The sequence below is a fragment of the Scyliorhinus torazame genome, chromosome 4, assembly GCF_047496885.1.
Source record: "Scyliorhinus torazame isolate Kashiwa2021f chromosome 4, sScyTor2.1, whole genome shotgun sequence".
NCBI lineage: Eukaryota > Metazoa > Chordata > Chondrichthyes > Carcharhiniformes > Scyliorhinidae > Scyliorhinus > Scyliorhinus torazame.
In genome coordinates this window covers 109,017,803-109,042,266 of record NC_092710.1, presented here as the reverse complement: position 1 = coordinate 109,042,266, position 24,464 = coordinate 109,017,803, and the positions used below count along the sequence as shown (strand labels likewise).

At 48.8% G+C, this 24,464-nt stretch overlaps 1 protein-coding gene across 1 annotated transcript in view; it reads left to right on the top strand.

The window, feature by feature from the left end:
• Positions 1-24,464, top strand: part of galnt2 (UDP-N-acetyl-alpha-D-galactosamine:polypeptide N-acetylgalactosaminyltransferase 2) — a 168,442-nt gene that overhangs the window by 99,353 nt on the left and 44,625 nt on the right. Inside the window, exon 10 of the mRNA XM_072498458.1 lies at positions 7,153-7,256. Coding sequence (XP_072354559.1) covers positions 7,153-7,256 — 104 coding nt within the window. The remainder of the gene's footprint in view (positions 1-7,152; positions 7,257-24,464) is intronic.

Below are 24,464 nucleotides of genomic sequence, written 5' to 3'. Positions count from 1 at the left end.
CCTCCTCCGGTAGTGATGCAAACACTTTACTAGCTCTACCTGTCAGCTTTGTTTGAATCAGTAATACCCACATGTCCTGTGGCCATTTCATTTGTTTAGCTACCTTCTCCAATGAAATGAAAAAGGCTTCCTCTTCCTTCTCATCAAACCTTGGCAATGCTTGGACATATTTAAATAGATTCCCACCACGACTTTGACTATGACGCTCTTTCTCACTATCCTCATCACTATCATCCAACTGTACGTTTCCCTTTACGTCTCCAATTTTAACTGACTTTCATGTTTCATGGCCATTTTCTGAAGTTCAAACTCCCTCTCTTTATCTTTTCCCCTGATCTGTATCTCCCTTTCTTTTTCTTTTTGTTCTGCTCGGGCTATTCTTTCTTTTCTCCTTATTCCTCTCTCACTCTTTTTCCTCTCTCTCACTCTTGTATTCAAGCCGCTTTAATTCTTTCTCATGTTCCATTTCTTTAATCTGCAACTGAATTTTTGCCATTTCCAATGAGTCAAACTTTATCTCAGGCAACTTTAAATGCTTAACCACCGCCATAATTACCTCATCTTTTCGCATTTTGTCAGGTAATGTTAACTGCAATGTTTTTGCCAGACCCAACAGTCTGCGTTTAGTCTCTGTCCGTAAGGTACTGTGACAGTCTCCACCCCAAAAAACGTCTGAGCCTCTGAAAGAGCCATTGTCCACAACACACTCCCCACTTCAACTAAAATGCCACACCGGAAAAGCAACTATCCTTCACTGTCTTTAAGTTCACAAAAGCCAATCCAATAGATAGACTTTTATCCCCCTCGAGCCCCCAATTGTTATGGGCGAAGGGTGTTCAGAAGGGTGTTCAGAACCACAAAATATATCATGTTCAACCAACCTCCCCCTTGAATGCTATTTGTTGCTATTCCGAGCACACGGCTTTTTCTCCTGGTGTGGGATTACAATTATGGACACGTGGGTTTTTAAACACAAAACAATGTTTATTCGATGAACTCAACTTAACCTCTTCAATAAACATTGGATCTCTTAACACCCCTTACTTCAAAGGTAACCCCGAAAATATTACAACACAAAATAATCATTCAGTTATTCCTTTCAACATCCATGAAACTTAACACCTTTAAACAGAAACACATCAGGTTAAAGGCTTTACTATTATGAGTTTAAATCACCCAAATGATCCAGAGATAGTCTTTCATGGCAGAGATCACAGCAGACCCAGCTCACTGCAAACACAGGCACATACCCAAGCTCTTTTCAAACTGAAACTAAAAAACTGCAAAATGGCTGATCTAAAGCCTAGCTCCACCCACACTCTGACATCATTGCATTTCTTAAAGGTACATTGCTTAAACATCCATTTCTTAAAGGTATCCTCACATGACAACACTAAATTGGCCCCTAATTGAAAAAAAAATGAATTGGGCACTCTAAATTTATTTTAAAAAAGAAATGTAACAGACAAAATGCAAGCTGGAAGTATTTTTTATCAGTAAATTTATGAAGAATTGCCATGTTAGATAACTAGTTCCAGTCTTTATGGGTTAACATAGTTTTACTTAGTTTGTTTTTATATTCTACTGTAACCACTCAAAGTTTGAGCATTTTAAAGTGGACCCCTGTCAGTAGCCTGATTGAATCTCAGAATGATGTATGTTGTTTCAAGGTTGGAAAGAAAAGCTCACATTTACATAGCACCTTTCCCATCCTTGGGATGTCCCAAGCTGATTACAACAGCGCATCAAGCCTGCCAATTTGCATATATGGACTAATCTATTTTAGGTGGTGTTCGTTGAGGGGGAAATGTTGACCTTGACACAGGGAGAACTCCCCTGCACTTATTTGAATAATGTCATGATATTGTACACCCCAACAGACAGGTGGGACTTTGACTTAATGTTTCATTTGAAAGCCAGCATCACGGCAAGTGCAGCACTTTCTAAGCTCTTGTGCCAGGTTAGATTGAGATGGGGCTGAACCCTTTCCCTTCTGAGATCTTTAGGGTTTATAATTCAGTGCAAGGCAAGCCTTCAGACCCTTGGTAGCTTAGGGGAGAATGTGGTGTTGTGGTAATGTTGCTGGACTAGCAATCCAGAGGCCGGGGCCCCTGGAGCTGGAAGGGGCCCATAGAGTGTTGGCGAGGAGGCCCAAGGCTAACGAGCCTCCACGGATGATGCTGGTGCGGTTCCATCGGTTCGTCGATCGGGAGTGTGTGCTTAGGTGGGCCAAGAAGGAGAGGAGCAGCAGGTGGGAGAACGCGGAGGTTCGGATACATCAGGACTGGAGTGCGGAGGTGGAGAAGAGGAAGGCTGGGTACAATCGACGAAAGCGGTGCTGCACAGGAAGGGGGTGAAGTTTGGCATGTTGCAGCCGGCGCGACTGCGGGTTACCTACAAGGACCGGCACCATTATTTTGAGTCTCCGGAGGAGGCGTGGGCCTTTGTTCAGGCCGAGAAGCTGGACACAGACTGAGGGTCGGGATGGGCGATTGGGGACTGCAGTGGATATGTTATGCCTATTTTTGGTGCGGGGGGGGGGCCTTTGCATTGTTTTGGGTTTCTTTTTCTCTGTGTTTTTCTCTTTCGGGTTGGGGAGGGTGGATAGGGCGGGTTGGGCACTGTTTTGGTTGGTGGTGGGGCCTGGTAGGTGGAGAGTGCGGGCTTTTTTCCCGCGACGAAGACTGGGGGGGTGGGGCCGGGGCGGGGAAGCGAGGATTGTTTCCCGTGCTTAGAACGGAGGGGGGAGGGGGAGAGCCTGTGGATGGGGAGCGGGAGAGGAGGGTGTGCCACACAATGGGAGGAGTCGAAGGGGAGGCAGGAGTGGCCGGGGTCAGCAGGAGTCGGCTGACTTGCAGAAGTGCAATGGGGGGAGTAAACCAGCTAGGATGGGTCCTAGCCGGGCCGGGGAGGGGGCGGGGGGGGAGAATCGAGTTGCTGCTGCTAAGGTCAAGGAGGAGCTGGAGCGAGTGGGGGCTCAAGACGGGGGTCTGCCGCTGTGGGGAACAGGGCGGGTGTGGGGTGCGGGCACTTGGCTGACCGAGGAGTGGTCATGGCTTGTCGGCGGGGGGAGGGGGGCGGGTAGCCCCCTGATCCGGCTGATAACCTGGACTGTAAAGGGACTGAATGGGCCGGTTAAGCGGGCCCGCGTGTTCGCCCACCTGAAGGGGCTCAAGGCGGATGCGGTTATGCTCCACAGACACACCTGAAGGTGGCAGACCAGGTAAGACTGAGGAAAGGGTGGGTAGGTCAGGTGTTTCACTCGGGGCTAGATGCCAAAAATCGAGGGGTGGCGATCTTGGTGGGAAAGAAGGTGTCATTCGAGGCGTCGAGCATAGTGGCAGAAAATGGCGGTAGGTACATAATGGTAAGTGGTAAGTTGCAGGGAGAGAGGGTGGTACTGGTCAATGTGTATGCTTTGAACTGGGACGATGCGGGTTTTATGTGGCGTATGTTGGGTTGGATCCCAGGCTTGGAAGTGGGGGGCCTGATAATGGGGGGAGACTTTAACACGGTGTTGGATCCGGCACTGGATCGCTCCAGGTCTAGGACGGGTAGGAAACCGGCAGCGGCTAGAGTGTTGAGGGGATTTATGGACCAAATGGGAGGGGTGGACCCTTGGAGATTTGCAAGGCCGGGGGCTAGGGAATTTTCATTCTTCTCACATGTCCATAAGGCTTATTCTCGAATCGACTTTTTCATTTTGAGTAGGGCGTGATAGCGAGAGTAGAGGATACCGAGTATTCGGCAATAGCCAGTTCGGACCACGCCCCGCATTGGGTGGACTTGGAGATGGGGGAGGAGAGGGACCAGCGCCCGCTGTGGCGCTTGGAGGTGGGGCTGTTGGCGGACGAGGAGGTGAGCGAGCGGGTCCGAGGAAGTATAGAGAGGTACTTGGAGACCAACGACAACGGGGAGGTCCGAGTGGGGATGATATGGGAGGCACTGAAGGCGGTGGTGAGGGGAGAGCTGATCTCCATTAGGGCCCACAAGGAGCGGAGGGAGAGGCTGGTGGGGGAGATGGTGAGGGTAGACAGGAGGTATACAGAAGAACCTGAGGAAGGATTGTTGAGGAAGAGGCGCAGCCTCCAGGCCGAATTCGACCTGGTGACCACCAGGAAGGCGGAGGTGCAGTAGAGGAAGGCCCAGGGGTCGGTCTACGAGTATGGGGAAAAGGCAAGCCGGATGCTGGCGCATCAGCTTCGGAAGCAGGACGTAGCTAGGGAGATTGGGGGAGTTAAGGACAGGGGAGGGAGCGTGGTGCGGAGTGGGGTTGGCATCAATGGGGTCTTCAGGGACTTCTACGAGGAATTGTACCGATCCGAGCCCCCACGGGAGGAGGGAGGGATGGGCCGTTTCCTGGACCAATTGAGGTTTCCAAAGGTGGTGGGACTGGGGGTCCCGATTGGGCTGGAGGAGCTGATCAAAGGGATAGGAAGCATGCAGGCGGGGAAGGCACCGGGGCCAGACGGTTTCCCGGTCGAGTTCTATAAAAAATTCTATAAAAACAGTTGAACGCGAATGTGCGGAGGCTTTTGAACGTTATCATGATGCCGGCGAGGGAGGGGGAGGCGGAGATAGTGGTGGCGATGGACGCTGAGAAAGCCTTCGATAGGGTAGAGTGGGTATACCACGAGCCCGGTGGTGGTGGCGGCCCTCAAAATCTGGGGGCTGTGGAGACGGCATAGGGGGGAAGTTGGGGCCTCGGCGTGGACCCCATTACGGGTGAACCACCGGTTCGCCCCAGGAAGAACAGGTGGAGGGTTTTCGGGGTGGCACAGGGCAGGGATACGAAAGTTGGGGGACCTGTTTGTGGACGGGAAGTTCGCGAGCCTGGGTGAGCTGGAGGAGAAGTACGGGCTCCCCCCCGGGGAACACTTTCAGGTACTTACAGGTAAGGGCGTTTGCCAGACGGCAGGTGGTGGAATTCCCGCGGCTACTGCCACACACAGTACAGGACAGGGTGCTCTCGGGGGTGTGGGGGGGGTGAGATCTCGGAAACTTACCAGGTGATGCAGGAGGAGGCCCGGTGGTGGAGTTGAAAGGTAAGTGGGAGGAGGAGTTGGGGGAGGAGATCGAAGAGGGGACGTGGGCAGATGCCCTAGGGAGGGTGAATTCTTCCTCTTCGTGCGCGAGGCTCAGCCTCATACAGATTAAGGTGCTGCACAGGGCACACATGACCGGGACTAGGATGAGCCGGTTCTTTGGGGGTGAGGACAGGTGTGTTAGGTGCTCAGGGAGCCCAGCAAATCACATCCATGTGTTCTGGGCATGCCCAGCGCTGGAGGAATTTTGGATGGGCATAGCAAGGACGGTGTCGAGGGTGGTAGGATCCAGGGTCAGACCGGGCTGGGGGCTCGCAATATTTGGGATGGCAGAGGAGCCGGGAGTGCAGGAGGCGAAAGAGGCCGGAATTCTGGCCTTTGCGTCCTTGGTAGCCCGGCGAAGGATTCTCCTTCAGTGGAAAGATGCGAGGCCCCCAAGCGTGGAATCCTGGATCAGCGATATGGCAGGGTTCATTAAATTGGAGAGGGTGAAATTCGCCTCGAATGGGTCGGTACAAGGGTTCTATAGGCGGTGGCAACCGTTCTTAGACTTTCTGGCAGAACGATAGACATTGGTCAATGGCAGCAGCGGGGGGGAGGGGGTTGACTTTATTTTTGTTTATGTTATTTACACTGGAGGGTCTGAAGGGGTGTATACACCTGTTGTGTTAAGTCGGGGTGTTAATGTTAATTTATTATTTATGTACGGGGGGGGAGGGGTTTGGGGGTTGCTTTTTTAGGTTGTGTTTTGTACTTAACCCTGTTGGGTTCTTTTTTCTTTCTCATGTTCAATTCTGGTCGCCACACTACCAGAAGGATGTGGAGGCTTTAGAGAGGGTGCAGAAGAGATTTACCAGAATGTTGCCTGGAATAGAGGGCATTAGCTATGAGGAGCGGTTGAATAAACTCGGTTTGTTCTCACTGGAACGACGGAGGTTGAGGGGCGACCTGATAGAGGTATACAAAATTATGAGGGGCATAGACAGAGTGGATAGTCAGAGGCTTTTCCCCAGGGTAGAGGGGTCAATTACTAGGGGGCATAGGTTTAAGGTGCGAGGGCAAGGTTTAGAGTAGATGTACGAGGCAAGTTTTTTTACACAGAGTGCAGTGGGTGCCTGGAACTCGCTACCGGAGGAGGTGGTGGAAGCAGGGACGATAGTGACATTTAAGAGGCATCTTGACAAATACATGAATAGGATGGGAATAGAGGGATACGGACCCAGGAAGTGTAGAAGATTGTAGTTTAGTCGGGCAGCATGGTCGGCACAGGCTTGGAGGGCCGAAGGGCTTGGAGGGCCGAAGGGCCTGTTCCTGTGCTGTACTTTTCTTTGTTCTTTGTAACCCTCTGTAGAATTCTCCCGTTTCAGCTTTTTATATAAGAGTACAATTTTGAGACCTTTAGGGTAAAAATTACTGCGGTGATGTTACAATACAAAAACTGAACGCATTATTTCAATTCAAAATGCTAATGTGTTTGCCCTAGTTTCTGAGCCTAGACCTGGTGCTTAGGGAATTTTGTTAGATGACAATGAATGGAGGTAAGTTTGTAGAAAAACATGTCAACTAAAGTCCCAGTTTCTAGGTCCCGAAAGAAATTTCAGTGGGAATTCCAGTAGCCAGTGCAGTGGGCTGAGTAAAACATTGATACATTGATTTGTTTACTGTTGAGTCGTTCAAAATGTGCTGGTGGGCTATCTGTGCAATGAATGGATTTACCTTTGCTACTAATGGCTAGGGAGAATCTGATGAGACTCTTGATGGTTACAGAAGTGCAGACATGAGTTTTTTATTTTGGTACTGGTGTCATTCTTTTATGTAGATTGCAGGCAGTGGTAAAATCTTTGCATTATTCATTTCACAAAAAATATTATCTCAATAAGGGGACATGACTAATTGACACAATCACAGAACGTAGAAAGATGCCATTTGACGCCTCATGCCATTGCAAGCTCTTGAAAGGGCTATCCAATTAGACCCGCACCCTTCCCTACAACCCTGCAATTTAGTTTCCTTTTCAGGTATACAACCAGTTCCCTTTTGAAGTATGTAATGTATTGTGTTGTTATTTAATGTATAAAGTAAACATAATGCATTGTGTTCTCCTTAGAACGCCCATGATAGCTGGGGGTCTCTTTGTGATGGATAAAGGTTACTTTGAAGAGCTTGGTAAATATGACATGATGATGGATGTCTGGGGTGGAGAAAACTTGGGTAAGTGATTGTAATATTCAGTGTTAAAGCAATGTTTTTTAAACCTTTCTTCCCGGATTCACGTTTGCCAACAGGCCTTGGTCCTCACAATCTCACTTGAATCAGGTTCAAAGGAGAAGAGGACAATGCGCTTATTGGGTGTAGACTTCAATCAGTTCCTTTATGAAAACATAAAATCCAACCTCGCACATGCAGCTCATTGTGAAGGGCAATAGCAACAAAATGCTTGTTTTGCTCAGCACTGGATACTCCTGAGAGATGCTACTCCAGAAGGCTGAGTGTCGTGGGCTTTTGGTTTGTTTCTTAAGTTGAATCACAGGTCAGCTACAGCAGCGTAGTCTTTTAATTTGGAGTCTGCTCTAAGTTAATAACTGAATCTGGGGTCTCAACCTCCAAAGTATTTTTTCACCCATAATTTCTCTTTCAAGATCTGAAACTTCTCTCATTTGCCAGTACCTCCCTGCATATAACACAAATGGGCTTTGCATCCTTATTTGCATTAGCACAATTGACAAAATTATACCTCAAGAAATCATCTTTATACTGCTTTGTTCCCGAGTTAAGTTTGTACGCTGTTAACCAGAGGTCTTGGAGCTCTGCACAGAGATAACACTAGCACTGCTCTGTCCTGCCCTGGACTCCTGAACAGCTTGCTCCAGCTGATTCTGTTTGAGATCCTGTCCAGTAGGTATACTGAATATTTAATCTCTGTCTTTCTCTTCCCTGTAACAAAACAATCAATCTTCACGGTTCTCTTGCCAGCAGCTGGAAAATGGAAGCAACTCCGCTCTGTGATATTGAAGTTTTTCAATTAAAGGGCAATTTAGCGTGGCCAATCCACCAACCCTGCACATCTTTGGGTTGTGGGGGTGAGACCCACGCAGACAATGGGAGAATGTGAAATTTCAGTGACCTGGGGCCGAGATCAGTGCCCTGAGGCAGCAGTGCTAGCCACTGTGCCATTGTATTGCCTGTTAGTTGTCTTATTAAGGAAAAAGTCTTTTAAGTTGCAGATACTTAAAAAAGTGTCTCGGAATGTCAATTTGTTGGCAAAGCTGCTCAAAGGATGACAAGGAGGCACCACTGAACATATCTCCCAACTTACAAATGCCTCTATCTCTCCGCCTACAAATGCTTCTACCTCTCCAAATATGGAATCCATGGTCTATAAGACCTGACGGGAAGTCCAGGTTGCCCTGAATGGGAGAGAAAGCGAAAGTCAGTGTAGATCTCCCTTCTAATTGATCAACCATCCTCCATGCTCTAAGAATGTTAATGATTATGGGATTATCACACCTAGCAGAGCCTGATCTAAAGTCCACTACAACAACATGGGCTGGCCTGCTTCGATATCGAGCCAACTGAAGGTAGGGTCCTTTCTAACCCAGTCCCTTATGAACAGAAGATAAAATAATTGGTACATTCTAATACTTGGCACCCCTCAATCCCCTCTTAGAACCTGGGAGCTGCAACATGGCCAACTTCAAACGAGGCTTCCTTTTATTCCATATGAATGAGCTGATCACTCCACTGATCCCATTTAGCAGACAATACGATTGGCAACAACTGTAAAAGATATAGCAATCTAGGCAACACATTCACCTTAATCAATGCAATCATACCCAGCCATGATATCAGCAGGGGGGACCAAGGAGCCAAATCCCACCTAATAGACACAATCAACTGAAGAAAATTGGCCCTGTACAGTTGCTTAAAGAAAGGGATAATTACAACACCCAAATAAGTAAACCCCGAAGGGGACCACCTGATTGGGAAGTTACCAAGTGGGGGGTGGTCTACCTCTCAAACCCTCCCACTGGCATAACCTCAGGCATGGTAAAATTAATCTTGTAATGTAACTGAAGAAAATGCTAAATCTATCTACCACATCAATAACAGTGGGACCTGAGATGTCCGACTTTGATACAAACAGCAGCACGTTGTCAGCTTAAAACATGATCTTATGCTGCTCTTCCTCCCCCCCCCCTCCCCCCACAATGCGCAGCCCAAAAACCAAAGGCCCCTGTCTGATAGCCTCTGCCAAAGACTCTTTAGCCTTATTCTGCATTACAAGCCAACTGTTTAGCCCACTGTGCTAAACCAGTCCCGTCGTAATTCTATGTGTTTGTATAAGATCCCCCCCCCCTCATTCAATGAGTATAGTGCCAGCCTACTCAGTTTCTCTTCATAAGCGAATCATCTCAACTCTGGAATCAATTCCAATCTAGTGAATCTCCTCTGCACCCCCTCCAGTGCGAGTACATCCTTTTTGAGGAGACCAAAACTGTACACAGTACTCCAGGTGTGGCCTTAGCAGTACCCTATACAGCTGCAACATAACCTCCCTGCTTTTGAACTCCATCTCTCTGGCAATGAAGGACAAAATTCTATTTGCCTTCTTAATTACTTGCTGTACCTGCAAACCAACATTTTGCGATTCATATATAAGGACATCCAGGTCCCTCTGCACAGCAGCATGCTGAAATTTTTTACCATTTAATTAATAGTGCATTTGCTGTTATTCCTATCAAAATGGATGACGTCACACGGCTCGGGTGATGCTTGATTGCTTGCTGACCCAGCAGACTGAGAGGAACTTAAAGTTTGCAAACCAAAAACTGTATGAGTTCGGGAACAAGCTGAGTAAATACTTGGCTTTCTTGGCTTCGAAGAGGGCCTATTCTAAATCTATCCCCTCTGTATGTGATTCCAGAGGTAATAGGTTATTAGACGTATGGACATTAAAAAGGCACTTAGAGATTTTTATGCTAAGTTATATTAGATGGGCTAGTCTGGAGGTGTACTGGCACGTTTTCCTCCCGAATGCTTCCTACAGCATCGGAGGATCAATGGCTGGACCTAAATGGTCCTATCTCTAAAAGGGAGGTGTGGCCATTAGGGAGCTCAAACTGGGTAAGACCCCTGGACCGGATGGTTTGAGGTGCTAATTTTACAGGGAATTTAAGGACTTGCTGAGAGATCCATTAATTGGTGTGTACTATTATTCATTATAGGCAGGTCTGCTACCACCAATACTCAAAAGAAGCGAACATTTAATTGATTTTGAAGGCAGTCAAGAACCCAGAGCAGTGTGCTTCCTGTAGGCCAATCTCGCTTCCAAATGTTGATTTAAAATAGTTGTCTAATTGTTGGTGCAGCATTTAGAGGGAATTCTCCCGTTGGATCATCCAGGGGGATCAGACTGGGTCCATAAAGGTTCAGAATTATTGCAATAATTAAATAAATAAATAAATTTAGAGCATTTTTTCCAATTGAGCGGCAATTTGGTGTGGCCAATCCACCTACCCTGCACATCTTGGGGATGTGGGAGCGAGACCCACGCAGACACGGGGAGAATGTACAAACTCCACACTGACAGTGACCCAGGGCCAGGACCGAACCTGGGACCTAGGTGCCATGAGGTAGCAGTGGAATTATTCCAATCATGTCGCACGGTTACTGAATGTTATCCAAGTCCAAAGCGGGTATTGGATGGATTAGTGATTTCCTTGGACATAGAGAAAGCTTTTGACCGAGTGGAATGGAACTGCTTAGTTTATAGGTTGTGGAGATTTGGTTGGGAGAGGAATGTGTTAAGTGGATATATGTGCTGTACCATAGGTCCTTGGCAGCAGTGCTTAAGAATAGTTATAGGTCTGAGAATTTTGGCCTTCAGAGAAGGACCAGGCAGGGTTGCCCCTTATCCCCCTTGCTGTTCACATAAATAAATAAATAATAAATATTCGCTTATTTCAATGAAGTTACTGTGAAAAGCCCCCAGTTGCCACATTCCAGCGCCTGTTCAGGGAGGCGGCATGGGAATTGAACCCGCGCTGCTGGCCTTGTTCTGCATTACAAGTCAGGCATTACAAGTCAGCTGTTAGCACGCTGTGCTAAACCCACCCCTTTGTAATTTCGAGGCTTATGAAGAGAGACTGAGTAGGCTGGGACTATACTCATTGGAATTTAGCACTGGAGGGGTGCAGAGGAGATTCATTAGATTGATTCCAGAGTTGAGAGGATTGGCTTATGAGGAGAGACTGAGTAGGCTGGGACTATACTCATTGGAATTTAGAAGAATGAGAGTGAACTTATAGAAACATATAAAATTATGAAGGGAATAGATAAGATAGAAGCAGGTTGTCTCAGTAGATAGGTTGTTTCCACTGGCGGGTGAAACTAGAGCTAGGGGGCATAGCCTCAAAATAAGGGGGAGCAGATTTAGGATTATTTGAGGAGAAACTTCTTCACCCAAAGGGTCGTGAATCTGTGGAATTCCCTGCCCAGTGAAACAGTTGAGGCTACCTTGTTAAATGTTTTTAAGGCAAAGATAGGTAGGTTTTTGGACAGTAAAGAAATAAAAGGTTACGATGAGCGGAGAGGTAAGTGGAGCTGAGTCATCAAAAGATCAGCCATGATCTCATTGAATGGCGGAGCAGGCTCGAGGGGCCAGATGGCCACCTCCTGCTCCTAGTTCTTATATTCTTATGAATTCCCCCCACATTGCGGGAGCATACTTTTAAATTAGCTACCACCATTGCATAATCCACCAGAAGAAAAATAGGATAAATCTTTCGCTCCAGATTTGGGCATGCACCAAAACATACCTCCCCCATCTCAAATCACACCAGAGGCAACATAAAGTCCTTATAGAACATAGAACATAGAACAATACAGCGCAGTACAGGCCCTTCGGCCCATGATGTTGCACCGAAACAAAAGCCATCTAACCTACACTATGCCATTATCATCCATATGTTTATCCAATAAACTTTTAAATGCCCTCAATGTTGGCGAGTTCACTACTGTAGCAGGTAGGGCATTCCACGGCCTCACTACTCTTTGCGTAAAGAACCTACCTCTGACCTCTGTCCTATATCTATTACCCCTCAGTTTAAAGTTATGTCCCCTCGTGCCAGCCATATCCATCCGCGGGAGAAGGCTCTCACTGTCCACCCTATCCAACCCCCTGATCATTTTGTATGCCTCTATTAAGTCTCCTCTTAACCTTCTTCTCTCCAACAAAAACAACCTCAAGTCCATCAGCCTTTCCTCATAAGGTTTTCCCTCCATACCAGGCAACATCCTGGTAAATCTCCTCTGCACCCGCTCCAAAGCCTCCACGTCCTTCCTATAATGCGGTGACCAGAACTGTACGCAATATTCCAAATGCGGCCGTACCAGAGTTCTGTACAGCTGCAACATGACCTCCCGACTCTGGAACTCAATCCCTCTGCCAATAAAGGCCAACACTCCATAGGCCTTCTTCACAACCCTATCAACCTGGGTGGCAACTTTCAGGGATCTATGTACATGGACACCTAGATCCCTCTGCTCATCCACACTTTCAAGAACTTTACCATTAGCCAAATATTCCGCATTCCTGTTATTCCTTCCAAAGTGAATCACCTCACACTTCTCTACATTAAACTCCATTTGCCACCTCTCAGCCCAGCTCTGCAGCTTATCTATGTCCCTCTGTAACCTGCTACATCCTTCCACACTATCGACAACACCACCGACTTTAGTATCGTCTGCAAATTTACTCACCCACCCTTCTGCGCCTTCCTCTAGGTCATTGATAAAAATGACAAACAGCAACGGCCCCAGAACAGATCCTTGTGGTACTCCACTTGTGACTGTACTCCATTCTGAACATTTCCCATCAACCACCACCCTCTGTCTTCTTTCAGCTAGCCAATTTCTGATCCACATCTCTAAATCACCCTCAATCCCCAGCCTCTGTATTTTTTGCAATAGCCTACCGTGGGGAACCTTATCAAACGCTTTGCTGAAATCCATAGACACCACATCAACTGCTCTACCCTCGTCTACCTGTTCAGTCACCTTCTCAAAGAACTCAATAAGGTTTGTGAGGCATGACCTACCCTTCACAAAGCCATGCTGACTATCCCTGATCATATTATTCCTATCTAGATGATTATAAATCTTGTCTCTTATAATCCCCTCCAAGACTTTACCCACTACAGACGTGAGGCTCACCGGTCTATAGTTGCCGGGGTTGTATCTGCCCTCCTTTTTGAACAAAGGGACCACATTTGCTGTCCTCCAGTCCTCTGGCACTATTCCTGTAGCCAATGATGACATAAAAATCAAAGCCAAAGGTCCAGCAATCTCTTCCCTGGCCTCCCAGAGAATCCTAGGATAAATCCCATCAGGTCCCGGGGACTTATCTATTTTCAGCCTGTCCAGAATTGCCAACACCTCTTCCCTACGTACCTCAATGCCATCTATTCTATTAGCCTGGGGCTCAGCATTCTCCTCCACAACATTATCTTTTTCCTGAGTGAATACTGACAAAAAATATTCATTTAGTATCTCGCCTATCTCTTCAGACTCCACACACAATTTCCCATCCCTGTCCTTGACTGGTCCTACTCTTTCCCTAGTCATTCGCTTATTCCTGACATACCTATAGAAAGCTTTTGGGTTTTCCTTGATCCTTCCTGCCAAATACTTCTCATGTCCCCTCCTTGCTCGTCTTAGCTCTCTCTTTAGATCCTTCCTCGCTACCTTGTAACTATCCATCGCCCCAACCGAAACTTCACACCTCATCTTCACATAGGCCTCCTTCTTCCTCTTAACAAGAGATTATACTTCCTTGGTAAACCACGGTTTCCTCGCTCGACGCCTTCCTCCCTGTCTGACCGGTACATACTTATCAAGAACACGCAGTAGCTGATCCTTGAACAAGCCCCACTTATCCAGTGTGCCCAACACTTGCAGCCTACTTCTCCACCTTATCCCCCCCAAGTCACGTCTAATGGCATCATAATTGCCCTTCCCCCAGCTATAACTCTTGCCCTGCGGTGTATACTTATCCCTTTCCATCATTAACGTAAACGTCACCGAATTGTGGTCACTGTCCCCAAAGTGCTCTCCTACCTCCAAATCCAACACCTGGCCTGGTTCATTACCCAAAACCAAATCCAACGTGACCTCGCCTCTTGTTGGCCTGTTAACATATTGTTTCAGGAAACCCTCCTGCACACACTGTACAAAAAACGACCCATCTATTGTACTCGAACTATATCTTTTCCAGTCAATATTTGGAAAGTTAAAGTCTCCCATAATAACTACCCTGTTACTTTCGCTCATATCCAGAATCATCTTCGCCATCCTTTCCTCTACATCCCTAGAACTATTAGGAGGCCTATAAAAAACTCCCAACAGGGTGACCTCTCCTTTCCTGTTTCTAACTTCAGCCCATACTACCTCGGAAGAAGAGTCCCCATCTAGCATCCTCTCCGCCACCGTAATACTGCTCTTGACTAGCAGCGCCACACATCCCCCTCTTTTGCCTCCTTCTCTGAGCTTACTAAAACACCTAAATCCCGGAACCTGCAACGTCCATTCCTGTCCCTGCTCTATCCATGTCTCCGAAATGGCCACAACATCGAAGTCCCAGGTACCAACCCATGCTGCCAGTTCCCCTACCTTGTTTCGTATACTCCTGGCATTGAAGTAGACACACTTCAAACCACCTACCTGAACACTGGCCCCCTCCTGCGACGTCAAATCTGTGCTCCTGACCTCTATACTCTCATTCTCCCTTACCCTAAAACTACAATCCAGGTACCCATGCCCCTGCTGCATTAGTTTAAACCCCCCCAAAGAGCACTAACAAATCTCCCCCCCAGGATATTTGTGCCCCTCAGGTTCAGATGTAGACCATCCTGTCTGTAGAGGTCCCACCTTCCCCAGAAAGAGCCCCAGTTATCCAGAAATCTGAATCCCTCCCGCCTGCACCATCCCTGTAGCCACGTGTTTAAATGTTCTCTCTCCCTATTCCTCATCTCACTGTCACGTGGCACGGGCAACAACCCAGAGATAACAACTCTGTTTGTTCTAGTTCTGAGCTTCCATCCTAGCTCCCTGAAAGCCTGCCTGACATCCTTGTCCCCTTTCCTACCTATGTCGTTCGTGCCAATGTGGACCACGACTTGGGGCTGCTCCCCCTCCCCCCTAAGGACCCGGAAAACACGATCCGAGACATCACGTACCCTTGCACCTGGGAGGCAACATACCAAACGTGAGTCTCTCACGCTCCCACAAAATCTCCTATCTGTGCCCCTGACTATCGAGTCCCCAATTACTAATGCCCTGCTCCTCTTCCCCCCTTCCCTTCTGAGCAACAGGGACAGACTCCGTGCCAGAGGCCCGTACCCCATGGCTTACCCCTGGTAAGTCCCCCCCCCCCCCCCCCCCCCCCCACAAGTATCCAAAGCGGTATACTTGTTTCTCAGGGGAACGACCGCAGGGGATCCCTGCACTGACTGCTTTTTCCCAGTCCCTCTTACAGTTACCCACCTATCTCCAATCTTTGGTGTAACTAATTCCCTGAAGCTGCTATCTATGACCCCTTCTGCCTCCCGAATGATCCGAAGTTCTTCCAACTCCAGCTCCAGTTCCCTAACTCGGTCTTGGAGGAGCTGGAGATGGCAGCACTTCCTGCAGGTAAAATCAGCAGAAACACTAACTGCATCCCTCACCTCAAACATCCTGCAGGAGGAACATTGCACTCCCTTCCCTGCCATTCCTCTTACTTTCTACCAAGATCTGGCTAACAACTAAATTAAATTTTTATAAAAAATAATAATAATATAATAAAATATGGTACTTACCTCAGACCAATGGGTTTTATTATTAGGTTAGAGGAGGAGGGCGGGTGGGAGACACTACACGTGTAGTGTCTCGGGTTTCCTCTCCACCAGAATTTATTGGTGAGGGTCTTCCCAGACGTCCGCGGGTCGACTTCCTGTTCCCGCCTAAAAAACTAATTTAAAAAAGAAAAATTCTCAGCTCCTGCTGAAATTGACTAACCAGCCAGCTCCACTCCCGCCGAAATCGACTGGCCTGCCCCTGCAAAGACAAGTGCTTTTAAAGGTTGACTTACCTCCCAGCAGCCACTTCCGCAATGCTCCCGCTGAAACTGACTCACCAGCTGTTCTCACGCCGAAATCGACTGGCCTGCCCCTGCAAAGACAAGTGCTTTTAAAGGTTGACTTACCTCCCAGCAGCCACTTCCGCAATGCTCCCGCTGAAACTGACTCACCAGCTGTTCTCACGCCGAAATCGACTCTATAGTGTTCTTTTTCGGATAAGATACTTGTCTGTACCATTTCAGGATCTTGTCAATGCCGTATAAACCCCAACACAACAAAAATATAAAACAATCATGACCACAATAGTTTTTTTTTAAAAATCATTTTATTGGCATTTCTCATATTTATAAACAGTTGTATATATACATATCACATTTTTCTTGCCTGTGCTAATTTCCTTTATTATACAGAGGTTTAGTTTGTCCTTCATTTAACTGACCCTATGTGCCTTTCATTGCCCTCTGGTTTCGACCACAATAGTTTTAAACGGACATCCTCAACACAAGTTACTGTGAAAAGTGAGGACTCTCCTCCACAACCCAAAGATGGGCAGGGTAGATGGATTGGCCACGCTAAATTGCCCCTTAATTGGAAAAAAAAAAGAGAATTGGACATTTTAAGTTAAGCAAAAATAAAGATACAGAAAAGAAGAGAAAATGACGGATAGCTAACATGTAACACAGCTACCATAGATTTTTTTTTAAATGTAGGTGTCGCAATTCTTGTTTTTTCAATTAAGCGGCAATTTAGCTTGGCCAAACCACATACATTGCACATCTTTGGGTTGTGGGGTGAGACTCATGCAGACATGGGGAGAATGTGCAAACTCCACATGGGCAGTGACCTAGGGTTAGGATCAAACCAGGGTCCTCGGCGTCTTGAGGCAGCAGTTCTAACCACTGTGCCACCGTGCCACCACACAGCTACCATAGATGAAGTTCCCTGAGATTCTTAAGAATAAAACATTCCGTAAACTGCTCACTTCTTAACACCTCAATAAACATGATATATGACAATATAAGATCAGACAAAAGGCATTATAACAGGAGGAAAGTCCAAATATTTCAACGAGCTGCAGACTGTCAGTCTAAATCCTCACCACCTATGGATTTTACGAAGACCAAGGCTTATTGAAAGCCGGATTATCGAAAGATTTAATGGAGTTGCCGGATATCACCCTCAGGATCGCAGGATAAAGCAGGGCATAATTCACTCCAGCTGCCTTGAGCTGTTTTCTGACTTCATCAAAGCCTCTAAGCTTCTGCTATGTTGCCGCCGAGAAGTCTGGGAAAAATTAGATTGTCCCCAGCGGATCCTGCCACGCCTCACCGCCTCCAGAACCGTCTGGCGATCTTTGAAGTTGTGAAAGCAATGAATATGGGTCTGTGACGTTGATTGTCCTTACCCCTCAAAGACAGGACATGATGTGTCCTTTCCAGCTTGAAACACCCAGCCTTCACATCCAGCTTAAGGAAACGTGGTAGCCAGCTCTCAAAAAAACTAACAGGGATCTAATCCTCCACTCCTTCTGACAAACTGACGACCGCGACATCCTTCCTCCGGCCTTGGCTCTCCAGATCCTCCAGGATTTTTGACACACCACGCAGCTGGTCATCCAAGGATTGAATTTGAGCTCTAGCTGAGGAAGCAACATCTTAAACGTTCAGGATTCTTTTCTCTGTTTCATCGAGTCTTTTATTAGTATGCTGGAGCTCAGTCTCATGAGCATTTATACTAAGCCGAGTTTGTCGTCTATCACGCTGATAATGTCCTCCGTCATCATTTGCAGCCCGACGGAAAGCGCCGCTCAAGGATCCGGTCGCCATATTGAGGAAACGACACCACCCCATTGCATCCGACTGCTCCTTTTTATCGTCAGCTTTCTTGGGATTCCTCTGCATTTTTCCCCCAACACTCAATCAAAAATCATCTTGGGACATACTATGAAGATTAGGCAAGCATGTGCTGTGCAAACAAGATAAAAGGAGGATTAAAAAATGAGAAGCACCACAGCCTGCAGAAAAGCTGGTATTACCGTGCTCACATTACCTGAACCCCCCTAGAGGGCATTTTTCTGGCATGAGTATTATAGCATCAAGGGAGCGATCTACTGACTACATTAACGGCCGAAAGGGGCTGTGGGAAGGCCTGAAAGGGGAGGGGGCCCTCAGCAACATCATAGCGGGGGGGGGGGGGTGGAATTGTAGGGTAGTGCCCATGTGTGCGTAGCCTGTGGATGGGTGGTGTGGGGGACCATCAAGCTCACATAAATATCGGGGCCCCTTTCAAAATGGTGGCCTGATATCTGAGGGGACGGCTTGGCCAGCGAGTTCAGCTCCCCGGTGATGGCAAAATTCTAAATGTCGGCTAGCCCGAAGAGAAACTCGCCAGGTGATGGTGCACTCCTTGTCGGAGGCAGGTTCTCTGCAGTTGCAAATCGTATATTGGTTCAATAACTGGATCTGACCTATGCTGAGGAAAAGATGGCAGTGAGAAATGTCTTGCTCTGCTTGTCACTATCTGAAGTGTTCTGTGGAGTTGATGTCCATCTTGTGATGGAAAAAATAACTAAATGTGATTAGATAGCGGCGAGGAACCCGGCGACAGTGTGGGGGGAAAACTCCCAGCCAAACCCGCCTGAAATGACACTCCGAAACCTTTCCGTTAGATCGCGCCCCTAGTTTCTAATCTGAGTTGTCATTTTTTAATGCAAACACAATTCATCAAAGTGATTCTCTGCTGGACCACCTGCAGCAGCTGTTTTAAACTCGTGCAAATCTTGCAAACTGATAGTGCCTGTGGAACTCCGACTCCGACTGACCATACCCAACCACCTCAGCCCGCCCACCGTATTCTGCTGGTTGGCATCAGGCTAGACATAATGGAGAATGTCCTTACCGTTCTAATGGCTGATGTACCTCTATAAGCAGGCACCCTGCTCGGGATATGTTTCTTATTGTGATGCACTCAGTGCAGGGAGACTGTGTCTCAAGTTGAGAGTTCATTTTGATGAGATAAGCTGTCACATCCTGAGCACTATCACAGAAGAGATGAGGAGGCATGTAACATAGTTCCATAGCCCCTTAAAGCTGATTGATGGTTTTTAGAGGGTAAACATTAATCTGTTTATGATCATACTGTGCAGTTAGGTATTCTCAATTTCCAGTTATATTTTATAAGAAAGTACTTCAGTTTGTGCAGGAGCTTTTTTAGGAAGCATGTTTGCCTCCTTTTTTTGTCATCAAATGTGTTATACCCTCCAGGGTGAGTGACTTCCCATAGTGCCACTGTAAGCAGATATGCAAAGAATTAACTCCAGCAATAAGTCAGTGGGCTTGCAGAGAAAGATTATAGTGATGTTGCACTCCTTTTTTTTTCAACAAACAATTTTTAATGAGATATTTTTGGCATCACAAACAATCACAGTATAAAAACAATAGAGTACAAAGAACAGTAATCAAAAAGCAACCGCCGACATCCACATCCGTCCCTTCAAGGCCCGCCTATTTAACCCCCTACTCTATACTACCCTAACCCCCCCCCCCTCCTCTACTGACGATTAATTCTCCGCAAAGAAGACAATGAATGGTTGCCACCTCCAGGTGAACCCTGACAGCGACCCTCTCAAGGCGAACTTGATCTTTTCCAGGCCGAGAAAGCTCGCCATGTCAGTTAACCAGGCCTCTGACTTCGGAGGCCTAGACTCCCTCCAAGCCAGTAATATCCGGCGCCGGGCTACCAAGGAGGAAAAGGCCAGAACATCTGCCTCTCTCTCCTCCTGAACACCCGGGTCTTCCAGTACCTCAAAGATTGCTGCCCCTGGACTCATTTCCACCCTTGTCTTCAATACCCTGGACATGACATCCGCGAACCCCTGCCAATATCCCCTAATTTTTGGGCATGCCCAGAACATGTGGACATGGTTCGCTGGTCCACCCGCACACCTGACACACTTGGCTTCCACCCCAAAAAATCTACACATCCAATTCGCTGTCATGTGTGCCCGGTGCACCACCTTAAATTGGATCAAGCCGAGTCTTGCGCATGTAGCGGTCGCGTGGACCCTGCTCAGCGCCTCCGCCCATAGGCCGTCTTCCAGCTCACCCCCCAGTTCCTCCTCCCACTTACTCTATATGCTTCTCCTCCGCCCCCATTAATTCTTTGTAGATGTCCGAGATGCTCCCCTCCCCCACCCATCCCCTAGACAGTACCCTATCCTAGATCCCCCTTAGTGGGAGGAGTGGGAAGGATGATACCTGCCTGCGCAGAAAGGCACGCACCTGTAGATATCTGAAGTCATTCCCTGCTGCCAGCCCGAACTTCTCCTCCAGTGCCCTCAAGCTGGGGAAACTCCCTTCCAGAAACAGATCCCCCATCTTCTCAATTCCCGCCCTTTGCCATACCTGAAATCCCCCGTCTAGGCTCCCAGGAGTGAACCGATGGTTGTCACATATTGGGGACCACACCGATGCACCCACTGCACCAACGTACCTCCTCCACTGACCCCAGATCCTCAGGGCCGCCACCACCACGGGACTGGCAGAATATCTCGCCGGTGGGAACAGCAATGGTGCCGTTATCATCGCCCCCAAGCTGGTGCCCCTGCATGAGGCTGCCTCCATCCGCTCCCAAGCCGCCCCCGTCCCCACTACCTACTTCCTTATCATCGCAATATTGGCCGCCCAATAATAATTACTAAAATTTGGCAGGGCAAATTTGGTACTATGTTACATGCCCCCCTGCCCCCGATTCCTCTCGAGCATCACTTTTTTCACCCGTGGGGACTTACCCGCCCAAACAAAGCCCAATATAATTTTGTTGATCCTCTTAAAAAAGGACCCCGGGGTAAAAATCGGGAGGCATTGGAACACAAATAAAAATCTCGGCAATATCGCCACCTGAACCATCTGCACCCTCCCCGCCAGTGACAGCGGGAGTGCATCCCATCTCCGAAACTCGCCCCTCATCTGCTCAACCAGCCGGGACAAGTTCAACTTGTGTAACCGGCTCCAGTCGTGCGCCACTTGTATCCCCAGATATCTAAAATTGTCTCCCGCTAACCTGAACGGTAACTCCCCCAGCTGGCCCATCTGACTCATTGCCTGGACTACAAACATCTCACTCTTCGTCATATTCAATTTGTATCCCGGAAACCGGCCGAATTCCCCCAGAATCGCCATAATCTCCATCATCCCTGCCCCTGGATCTGCTACATATAGGAGTAAGTCATCCGCATACTGCGATACCCTATGATCCACCCCCCCCCCCCCTAACCAGCCCTTTCCAGCCCCTAGAAGCTCTCCGAGCAATTGCCAGCGGCTCTATGGCTGACGCAAACAGCAGTGGGGAGAGGGGACATCCCTGTCTTGTCCCCCGGTGCAGCCTAAAATAGCCCGAGGTCGTATTATTCGTCCTTACACTGGCTTCCGGGGCCTGGTACAACAGCCTGACCCAGTCGACAAAGCCCCTACCAAACCCAAACAGTCCCAGTACCTCCCATAGATAGTCCCACTCTGCCCGTCAAACGCCTTCTCTGCATCCATGGCCACAACTACCTCAACTTCCCTACTCTCCGGGGGCATCATAATCACGTTGAGCAGCCTTCTTATATTGGCTACCAACTGCCTACCCTTGACAAATCCGGTTTGGTCCTCCATAATCACCTTCGGCACACAATCTTCAATCCTGGAGGCCAACACCGTGACCAGCAACTTAGCATCCACATTCAGCAACAAAATCGGCCTATAGGACCCACATAGCTCCGGGTCCCACTTCAATATTAACGAGATGGTGGCCTGTGACATCGTCGGGGGCAGCACCCCTCTATCCCTCGCCTCGTTAAAAACCTTAACCAGCAACGGCCCTAATATCCCCGAACATTTCTTGTAAAATTCCACTGGGAACCCGTCTGGCCCCGGAGCTTTACCCGACTGCATCGCCTTCAAGCCCTCAGATATTTCTTCGGCCCTAATCGAAGCCCCCAACTCACCCACCAGCTCCCTACCCACCCTTGGGAAAGTCAACCCGTCCAGAAAGCGTTTCATCTCCTCAGGTCCCGTGGGGAGTTCCGAGCAGTAGAGTCCGCTATAAAAGTCCCTAACGCCCTGTTTAGCCCAGCCGAGTCCCCTACCAGGTTCCCACCCCCGTCGACCACCTTATCAATTCCCCTGGCCGCCTCCCTCTTCTTCAACTGCTGTGCCAGCATTCTGCTGGCCTTCTCTCCATATTCATGCCTGTGGACAATACCCCAAACTCAGTCTGCAGCCTCCGGCGCTCCCTTAACAGTTCCGCCCCTGGAGTCACCGCATACCCCCTATCTACCCGTAGGATCTCCTTGATCAATCGGTCCGTTTCTGCCCTGTCCGTCCTGTCCCTATGAGCTCGGATTGAGATCAGTTCCCCTCTCACCACTGCCGTCAGCGCCTCCCAGACCACCGCTGCTGAGACTTCCCCTGTGTCGTTGACCTGCAGGTAGACCTGCATGCACTTCCTTACTCTCTCGCACACCGCCTCGTCCGCCAACTGCGGGCGTTGGAAGCTCTCCTCACTGACCTGCAGTTCCACCCAGTGTGGGGCATGGTCCGAAATAGTGATGGCCGAGTACCCCGTGTCCACCACCCCCGCCAGCAGATCCCTACTCAAAATGAAAAAGTCAATCCGGGAATACACCCTGTGTACATGCGAGTAGAAAGAAAACTCCCTAGCCTTCGGCTGCCTAAACCTCCATGGGTCGATCCCCCCATCTCCTCCATGAACCCTATCAGCTCCTTTGCCATCGCTGGCACCCTCCCCGTTTTCGAACACGACCGATCCAGGCCGGGGTCGATAACCGTATTAAAATCCCCTCCCATCACCAGCTTGTGCGAGACCAGATCCGGTATCTTCCCCAGCACCCTCTTGATGAATTCAACATCGTCCCAGTTCGGCGCATAGACATTAACCAATACCACCTTCCTCCCCTCCAGCTTACCGCTCACCATAACATAACGGCCACCCCCCCATCCGAAATTATACTGCCCGCCTGGAATTGCATCCGCTTATTAATTAAAATCGCCACCCCTCTTGTCTTGGTATCGAGCCCTGAATGGAAGACCTGACTGACCCAGCCCTTCCTCAGCCTAACTTGATCCGCCACTCTCAGGTGTGTCTCCTGCAACATCACCACGTCCCCCTTCAGAGCCCTCAGGTGCGCGAACACAAGGGCCCTCTTGACCGGCCGATTCAGCCCTCTAACGTTCCAGGTGATCAGCCTGGTTGGGGGGCACCGCGCCCCCCCCCCCCCCGGCCAATCAGCCATCCCCCTTTCTGGGCCCGCCCCCCGCCCATGCGCCGCGCCGCCATCTGCCCGCCTCCAGGTAGCCCTCACCCCCGACCTCCTCTCCGTCCCCGAACCCAAGTCCCTCCCTCGTCAGCAGAGCAACTCTCTTTTCCACCCCTCCCTCTCCAGCAACATCACCCTATAACCCAACCCCTGCCCCGTATTGAACCAATACACCCCCCCCCCCACTGTGCTTCCGTGGACTAGCTCACCCAGCTTGCCTGGTGACCCTCGCCTCTGGCGCCACAAAGTCTCCCACCTATTGTTCCCTACTCCCCTCTCCCCCCGCCCATCGAAACCGCTTCCCGCATCAAACCGAACAATCTCCTAATTACCTAGGAGACAGCCTAAGAGAGACAGAGACCCCACAAGAAAACCCCTCAATAATACAATTTAAAGTAATACAAAATAAAGAAAGCCCCCACCAACCATCCCCATCAAAACATCGAAAAACCCAACAAAAACCGAATATCTTTTACTCCCCCATCTTCACCCAAACTTCAAAGACAAAAAAAAGGCAACAATCAAGCCATATATACATTGTTCAAAAAAAAAGAGAAAGATGCAGCCGCTTAAGTCCAAACAGTTCTCAGTTCTGCGCCAGACCCTTCTTCTTGGCAAAATCCATTGCCTCTTCGGGCGACCCGAAGTAATGGTGCTGGTCCTCATGAGTGACCCAGAGGCGCACCGGGTAGAGGACCCCGAACTTCACTTTCTTCTTGAACAGGATCTCCTTCACTTGCCTGAAGCCTACCCTTCTTCTGGCCACCTCCACACTCAGGTCCTGATAGATAGGCAATATGCTATTGTCCCACTTGCAGCTCCTGGTACGTTTAGCCCACTGAAGGACACACTCTTTATCCAAAAATCTGTGGAACCGAACCACCATCGCCCTTTGGGGGGTCCCCCGGCCGTGGCTTCCTCGCCATCGCCCTGTATGCCCTGTCCACCTCCAACGGTCGGGGAAAGGCCCCCTCCCCCAGA